At 46.5% G+C, this 9,184-nt stretch overlaps 1 protein-coding gene across 1 annotated transcript in view; it reads right to left on the bottom strand.

Annotated features, from left to right (window-relative positions):
- The window catches only part of T265_03910 (hypothetical protein), a gene marked incomplete at both ends in the record, with an annotated part of 11,228 nt that extends 6,069 nt beyond the window's left edge, over positions 1 to 5,159 (bottom strand). Inside the window, 2 exons of the mRNA XM_009168511.1 lie at positions 3,209 to 4,595; positions 4,690 to 5,159. Coding sequence (XP_009166775.1) covers positions 3,209 to 3,796 — 588 coding nt within the window. The remainder of the gene's footprint in view (positions 1 to 3,208; positions 4,596 to 4,689) is intronic.
- Positions 5,160 to 9,184: the final 4,025 nt, after the last annotated feature.

The following is a 9,184-nucleotide window of genomic DNA, read 5'->3' as shown; positions in this document are numbered from 1 at the left end:
CATCGACTCCGAATCGACCACCCAAATGTGATTCCAAGGAGCTCAGATGACCTACTTGGGCATTCAAATTGCCTGCAAGGATCACAATGTCAGTGCTTTTTGCCTGACGAATGAGCCCTGATGGCTTTCGATAGAAAGTATCCTTCTCCGCATCAGAACTGCAGTCCGTTGGGGAATAAGCCGACACTACAAACAGGCACCGCTTTTTATACCACGAGGCATTGACCTTGATTGAAATGGATAACCGGATGGTGCACAGACGACTGTTCACTGGGATCCAATCTAGCATAGCGCGTTCAGCTCTGGGGCTGAGTGCAACTCCCACGCCATATATTCCACGAGTCATCGCTTCTGGGTCACCGGACACATGGAGGGAGAAATGTGGAAGAGCTGAGTTCATCCTTGGCGTTCTGAGATGCAGAACCATGCTCGGGTCTTGTATGCGTGTTTCGGAGACACAGCATACGTCCATTTTAAGGGGGTACAAGGTTTCAGCAAGCATAGCCTGTTTGCCAATTTGACATAGAGTACGGACGTTAAAACCTCCTATATAGAAAGGATCTCGTGGATTTAGAAAGATGCTATTTTGTTTAATGTTTGTAGGCAGGGAGGAGCATAAGGACCTTCGGTCAGATAACTGACAGTCAAATGGTCCAGCGACGTTTGCTTGTGCACTGGGAAGGGGTTGAAGAGGGACATCGGTGGACGCTGAACTGCGCGGGCAAATGATACTTCCCGATTGCCCAGGCCGAGGAAGGGGGTTTGGTTGAGGTAGCCCACCTTGAGCCTTTGACTCAAAAGTCTGACCCACAAGGCAGACCAACCTGTCGTGGTAAGAAAAACACTAAACGACTCTACCGGTCGACAGGACTAGAGAGATTGTGTGTATGTAATTAAATGTGACGAGTGCACCAAAGTCTACGTGGGGCAAACAGCCAGGCAACTGCGAACTAGAACTGCTGAACACAACAGGGGGATAAACAAACCACCAAGAAAGTGGGACAAATACCAGACGCCGATCAAATACTCGGCGATGGCTAGGCATGAACCAGATACCGGATATAGGTCTTGTATCTGACTGGATTTAGGGAGAGGAAACAGCGAATCGATGTTCATTTCTATTCAGATTGCTTAAGTGAGTACTTGAAACTGTAGACAGCTTGGGTGGGTCCATGTGGAAAATGGGACTAGCTAGTTGCGCACTGGAGACAATAGCTCGTATGGATGCACGTCACGGGATCCGTCAATGAGTCACGTCTACCAATGTATCCACATTCATCTTGGGTCTCCCATTCCGACAGACTGCAGATATCGAGGTTACTGAGCTTGTTGGTTATTACTTTCACACTTCGCTACGAGGTTATGACCTAACAAGCAGTCTGTGAACATGCCTCTTGCATTTCAAGAAGCACCGAAGGTCGTGGAAAATTTTGCATGCCTTGGTAGTTGTTTTAGTTCTGACGGAAGAGTCTAATGAAATCAGTGCACAAATCTTAGTGGCCCAAATTATATTTGGTAACTTGCGTCACTTGTGGCGCCTAAAGGACGTATCTCTGGGTCTCGGGAATCGCGTGTACCATGCTACAATAAGGGCTGCATTGCTGTATGGTTATGAGATATGGTCTCTGTAGACAGATTATCTGAAGCGTCTTCAGGTTTTTGAAGACCAACGTCTCAGAAGCGTTGTTGGTATCGGATGGCATCAACAAATTCGTAACGAGGCAATTAGAAAATGGGTATCAGGTTGTGCAGGTATAATAGTCGCGGAAAAAATATATTAACATCAACTACGATGCCTTGGCCATGTGCTTCGTATACCGAAATATCGTCCACCGAGATCAATGTTGTTCTCTGGGCCTTCTCCAGAATGACGGGAACTGCGAGGTGGACAACGCATGACTTATCAGAAAGATGTGAAAGAGATTACGAGTTTATGTAGTTGGTACGGTCTGTCTTCCAGGATGAGAGCACTGTAATACCCATTTCAGTGTTTGGTTGGTGACATTGCGAGAAACTGCGACTACTCGATGTCAGTGGCGTTCCATATTGTCTGGTTGAGCGCTTGGAGATGTAGGCAGTTCAGAATGATTGCGGGAGGCTAACAACAGGCCCCTTCCTCACACAGTCTTTTCCCTTATTTACACTTTAGGGCTTCAAGTATAACTAAATGAACTTTAGGTTTGTACGGAAGTGAAGCGCCAGTGTCACCACTGGTTTCGCTGTCTTGATGATGATGATACCTTCCATATGATTCGTGTCGTGCGCACGACTGGACGGAAACAATTACACGGCTAAGCATCTCCACTGATCTAGATAGCACCTGGCGAAGCCGACAAAATCAGCAAAGTTGTCATCTCACCTTCCATGGGTGAGCTACGTTCTCCAAAAATCCTATCATGCATTTCAGATTACTGGGCGGTGCCCTCGCCGGAAACCGAATATTTAATATCATTCGACAAAAGCTCTCACAAAGACTTAACGCATATGCATAATAGGATGATGGAAAATAGTTTACCAACACGTCAGCAAAGACAAACAAAAACAGGAGGGGGATACTGAATGCGATAAAATTGAGTGAAAAGCTTATTGTAGACTCCTTTGCCCATGCAAATTAACGCCCAGGAGTATTAAGAATTTCGGGAGCCGCAATTGTTCGACATAGCATCGATAATAGACGGAGTCGAGTGTGGCTTGCAAGGCAGAGAAGATGAGATATCCTGGCCGGTGGAAGCGATCATGTAGTCCGTTTACGGACTGCACACAAAAGACACCTTTCTAGTAAGGACTTCTTATGTTCCACCTGCTTGTTGGGTGTCCAAATATGAGAACACCAAAACAAACCGTAGTTTGACACCCACAACTTGATAGTCTGAAAATGCCCTCTTGTCTACAAGCTGCATACGAACGGACGCACAAAAATTCCAATTTCACCTGACACAGCCCAAAGTTCTGGAAATTGTATGTGAACGCAAGGCATATAGAGCTAGCTAATCAGTTAAAAGTTTGTACAAGCCGATGAAGTCGAAATATAGAAAAGCAAGTACGCTGACGAGGTTGGCCGATGTGGCACAAAACACAAATATCTACGGAACCGGTCACATTTGCGGTATCTGCCGAATGTTGAGCTTGACAAGGAACATAGCTTTAGAGGCAAAAAACTCATCAAATTATAGCAGTTGGGTAGACAATACAACATCGAGGTACTCACCTGTACATTGATGTGAGATACTCCATACACTGTTAAGAACAACAGGTGTAACACGTAAGGCACCAGTTGGCGATCACGTGCAGACTCCGCATGTACCCCCAATGTGCGGTAGGCCTTTGGTGCCCGCGAGTAGAAAGAGGAGGCACAACTTAAACTCAACAGAATCACAGGAATAGCCAAAAGGAAATTGGGCAGTTGTTTCCAGTGGAAGTAACCCAGAAAACCCACACTCCAAAATTCACGCTGTATGTGTGAGTAGGAAAAAGGTAAATCAGAAGAACACCAGACCGGTGTAGTGTGGTTCCTTTTTAGTTGTGGATACTGCGATACCAGGTGATACGGTAACCGATAGCCCATTTGAATCCCATGTTCAATGACAAACACTGCTGGTTCTGGCAAAAGTGCTGGTAAGGTGGATCCAAGTGGAGAGCAGAATAAATGGTAGCCATAGGCTTGGTAGACGATGAAGGGTAACACGCATAACAGTCCCAGAAATAGGTATGGTATCAGTAACGAAAGAGCTGAGGACCACCAACGTAAGGATTCGCGTAGGAGGTGAGCACAGCCATGCACCTCTTTCAGTCCCATACGTTCACTCCACAATCGGGACGAAGAGACCAGAGAACACCAGAGACCGTAACCCAAATATCCACAATTGACCAAACCATTACTACGACACGCAGTGGTCAGAGCAAACAGCAGCGCGGATGGGAACAATCTGCTTCGTTCATAATACCGCAATGCCAAAAGAGTGAGAGTAAAGTACAACGATTCGGAATAGATGCTGGAGAAGAATATGGAGGCAGGGTTTACACAAAAAAGTACAGCTGATACGTAGCTGATCTTTTCTGAGCCTATCAATTCTAGGCACAGTCGGTAGAGTTGCAAGGTGGCGAATAAAGTGCATGACAAATTAATGACCACACCCACAAGTAGTATGACCGTATCTAGACTTAACAGTATCCCAACAATAGGGTAAATAAGCCTGGCCACTGATCCTAGTAAAATGGGAAGCAATGGGAAAAAAGCCAAACTCTGTTCATACACATAGCCCCATTGGGCAATGAAGGAGAAATAAATTGAATCCCATCGTTTGGAACCCCGGAAAAGATAGGATAGAAGAGCGTCTGTTTGACCAAGGTAAGGGCCATTCGGTGGATGGAATGCATCCGCATCATGGTCTGGAAACGGACTGACAAGTATCTGCGGAAAATATCAGTTAGAACAATGAAAAGGTAACAGACCTGTAGCAGCAGCAGAAGTAACCGAACTTGCAGACAGCATGACAATAATCTCTTTTCTACGAAATTCATTGCTTCAATACTATCACGGCTGCATCGAAAGTTCCAAAAGACTGATCGACGGATGAATCTGTCACGTGTATGGTCTAAATGAGAAACGTGAGAATCAACAATCAGTTGATGTGCAACGATGCTTCATCGAGTTGAGGTCTGAGTGTTCTCGTCTTATGTGGTACTTACGTGAGCGTCAAATCCATTCTGTAAGGTTAACGTGTACAATATGCTTCGAAACGCTTTGTGACGAATGAAGCCAAGATTAGTATCAAACCGCCGGATGGGTGGAGAATAGATTCCAGCATCTATCATCTACTGTCACGACAGTAACAAGTCCGCAGTGAATGCGGGTGCTTAACAGCCGTAAAATCATGAGGAAAAACGTCCAAGTAACTGCAGAAAGGGGAAGGATGGAGGCTTAATGTAAAAAGCCTTGACTTTGGGGTAAGCAATTAAAATCGACTAGCACTGAAAATAAGCCGCCTAGCAACTTTTACAAACCGCAGTTAATGCAAGCCTACCGCAGACATCTTTGCTGTCGGTATCGGCTACATGTCATGTTTCATCAGGTTTAGACTCACACGCACTCTAACTGGAAGGACCTGGAAATTCCGCAGCGCCCAGTTTGACACGTGCCATCTTTACCTCGCGTTGCTATGTCATGGCCTGTTTGACCGTGAATCAGTCACCAACAGCAGCTCGTAGTGAAAAGTGCTATCTTCGGTAGGAAACGGTTGGGCACCTCAAGCTAATCATTTTCATACGCTGCTCCAGTGATCCTGGTTCGCTACCGAATGCCCGCTTACGCGCAGTATCGTAGTGGTCAGATAACGTCCGCATGCCTATGAGGGTACCAATGTTTGGAAGTATACCAACCGCTGAGGCTCTTCTGAATCATTACGCAGGTGTATACACACAATAAGATAGTACACGCACGTGTATATATAAGGTTCACAAGCAAGGCTGGCCCCACATCCGTTTTGGAGACACGGCCCTTTAACTTGAATGAAGTTGACCTATGACGTCATAAGTGGAGCAAGGTGGCAAGTGTTGCTCATATCTTGATCGTGCAGTGAAGGAGAAAGAAGGGAGGCGTCAGCAGTAGCCTGTTTTCGCTTACCCGCCCTGCTGTATGCAGCAAGTAAGGCGACCCGGCTGATGGCACCACGCGACGGCCGATGTGGCATGAGAATATTGTTAGTTGTGTAGGTCATGGTCCTCCTCCCCCATCCACCTTTATTCTTTTCTTTACAATAAGGCTTTCAAATAAGTCATGGCTGTACGGCAGTGAAGCATTGGTGTTGAGCACTAATGTCATGCTGTCGTTGATGATGATGATGATGATGATCGTGCAGTACTGGGTTCATCTGTTACGGCTCATGCAGCTGGCCATACGTGCCAACCAGTCAACAAAATCAAGTTCTCCTCCCTTGAGTTTCACGAAGAAACAAAAATACTGAAAATCCAGAAGCATTTATACATTGAAGGTGCGAAGTGGACGTTTAAATATTGGACTGGTTCGGAGATCCTATTTAGAACCATAGCAGTGATAACAATGCGCTAACAGGACGATGTGGTCTGCATAACCGAAGCTCACTGACCTTTCTCCATGCGTAATTTCGACACCAATGCTCACGGTACAGCAGATAGCTCCGACGGGTTCCATTAGTTCAGGAAAAATTCCTATATCCATTTTTGTAAACCCTTGCTTGACCGAATGTAGGGATAGAGCATATATATATATATATATATATATATATATATATATATATATATATGCGCAAAACCTGNGATCTTATATATATATATATACGCGGAAAACCTGACATTTCTGCAGGATGGAAGGCCATTTTGGAGTCGAAGTAAACCATGGTTGCTGGTGAGAAGTAGCTCTGGCGCTGATCAAGCACTCAACATAACACTACGTGACCAGTAAACCTACAGCCAGACGAAATCTCGCTTGACATCCTCAGATTTAAGTGTCACATGCAGAGCATAGGTATCAGAGGGGTTGAAACCAGTAGAATAGGCGCTGTGTGACATGCACAAGACATATGAATCTATCGTTGGGAAAACTTTTGAATGGAAGTATAGGCGCTAATTGACTCTAATTGTCCGGAACGCGGTCGCATCACCAAACAAGTTTGCGAAGAACAATAATTTCCCCGTCTTTAAATGGCGATAGGTTGCTCAAGCTACCGGTCGAAGTTCAAGCAAGGTTGTTATGAATTATTAGTCTTCGTTTTTTTTGCTCGAGCGCTGTGCCGTTAATGAGATAAGCAAGAAGCCAATGAAATGGGTTTTATGGCGCGGTGGGAGCAGGTGGATATTATCATGATCAGTGAAATGGCTAGACACCCCTGGACACCCTCAGGGCGGACAAGTGGATCAATCCTGCACCATATACTGAAATCGTCAGCGAAGAGCGGAATATGAAGGCACACTTGCTGGCATGTAAAAGAAACAGTTGAGAAACCACGTGCCTAAGGACCTTGTACCTCAATGATCAGTTTAGAACCCATAGGACAGAAGGTTACCAGGAGTAGGCTATTGCCAGTGAAGACTTTCGTCCTCCAAGCGAAGCTACTCTATGCTAAAAAGCATTTGACAATTGTTCTATACTTATTGTGAACCATGGGCAGCGCGTATTTCACGAAATTCCATGGGGGGATTGGAACCCCCCAACCTACCACTGGCGGCTGATCAGCAGGGTGATTGTTAGTTATTAGTTGTAGGATGTTGCGGAATTTGCAAAACTCGCGTACATATCGTACTTATTTAAATTCATCCTCCTATCTTAGTGCAATCTTTCTGGTGAGTACACACAGAAGAGGAGCACTGGACTGCTCACCAGCAGTGAATATCCTTGGCTACGTTGTCATGCAGAGACTAGACATTACCGTGGTGTGATGGTTCATGTGCTCCCGTGATCTACTAGGCTATACTGGGGGGCGTCCGTGCGATACTCCCAGTCCCCCATACCAAGTTAGCCAGTAGTGAGAAGTCTGATCAACACAGTCTCCTGGTCATCCAGATTGAGGGCTGGAGCAAGTGTGGTGTAAAAATTGAGGTGCACCTGCATTTCCCGCCAAACACCGCTGCCTTGTGATCAGGCTTTTGAGCCAAAGGCTTTGGTTGAGGGCTCTAGTCGTCCTCCTGTCTAGATCTGGACGCTTTGGCAGTAACCCTACCTACGTAAAACAATGAGTCTCACAGCTGACAACACTCCCGTGCCACATCCCGACCTAAAGCTGCCAATTTTACATGGTGGTCGGGCTTGAGTATTGCAATGATCCCGGGGGCCACACTGGCTGGAACTTCGTTCCACAAGGTGCAGCCATACCAGCAAGGCCAAAGGAGAGCAGTCAGACTAAGAGCAGTGAGACCCGTACTATGTGTAATCGTGCTACGAGGCGGTCTGGGGTTAAAGTTGTACTATACTCTGCGATAGAAGTGTGAAGGCAATAAGGTGTTTACTCCAGGCGACCAGCATATTTATATTTATGGAAACAGCGATGCTGCCTTCTCTCAAGGAAGGACGGGTTAGAAAAGGTCGGTCCTAAAAATCGTGCACTCCGACCGTCCAACGGTTGATCGCGACCGCCGGCACATTATCCGATAAGGTCCAAATACTTATAAAACCAAAGAGCCCGGTGCTGCTCAAAAGGTATCTGCTGAGTGTAGCCGCATCAGGACTGAGACAGCAATGACTTATTCCGTGCACCCTCGGCCAACCACCTGCAGCCGAGCCGGTCAGCCTATTGAGTCATCGGCCCCGGCCAGGATCCCCAAAGAAAACATTACTGTCCGTTGCGTCGTGGGCCAGACTTTTGAGCCAGAGGCTAGAGACAGGGTATCCTAACAAAAACCTGCACCCTCCCACTGCCTTGTGGGTCAGACGTTTGAGTCAAAGGCTCAAGGTGGGGTATCTCAACCAAACCCACTTCCTCTGCCTGGGCAACCGGTATCATTCACCCGCGCAGTTCGTTTTCAACCGATGACCCTCCCAAACCCCCCTCCTACCACACAAACAAACGTCGTTGGGTCAGCCGACTGGCAATTATCTGACCGAAGGGCCTTATGCTCTTCGCTGCCCACAAACATTAAACAAAACAATACTCTTCTCAATCCACGAAATCCTTTCTATATGGGAGCTTCCGCACTCTGCGTCAAATTGAAAAACAAGCAATGCTCGCTGAAACGTAATACTCCCTTAAGTGCTGTGTCTCCGAAACACGCATACAAGACTCAAGCGTGGTTATGCAGCTCAGAACGCTAAGGACGAACTCAGCTCTTTCATATTTCTCCCTCTGTGTGTCCGGTGACCCAGAAGCGATGACTCGTGGAATATATTGCATGGGAGTTGCACTCAGTCCAAGAACTGAACGCACTTTGCTGGATTGGATCCCAGTGAACAGTCGTCTCTGCGCCGTCCGGTTATCCAGTTCAGTCAAGGTCAATACCTCGTGGTATAAAAAGCGGTGCCTGTTTGTAGTGTCGGCTTATTCCCCAACGGACTGCAGTTCTGATGCGGAGAAGGATACTTTCTATCGAAAGCCATCAGGGCTCATTCGTCAGGCAAAAAGCACTGACATTGTGATCCTTGCAGGCAATTTGAATGCCCAAGTAGGTCATCTGAGCTCCTTGGAATCACATTTGGGTGGTCGATTCGGAGTCGATG

This window comes from Opisthorchis viverrini (assembly GCF_000715545.1).
Source record: "Opisthorchis viverrini unplaced genomic scaffold opera_v5_58, whole genome shotgun sequence".
Classification (NCBI taxonomy): domain Eukaryota; kingdom Metazoa; phylum Platyhelminthes; class Trematoda; order Opisthorchiida; family Opisthorchiidae; genus Opisthorchis; species Opisthorchis viverrini.
This window is presented reverse-complemented; position numbering and strand designations above follow the sequence as displayed.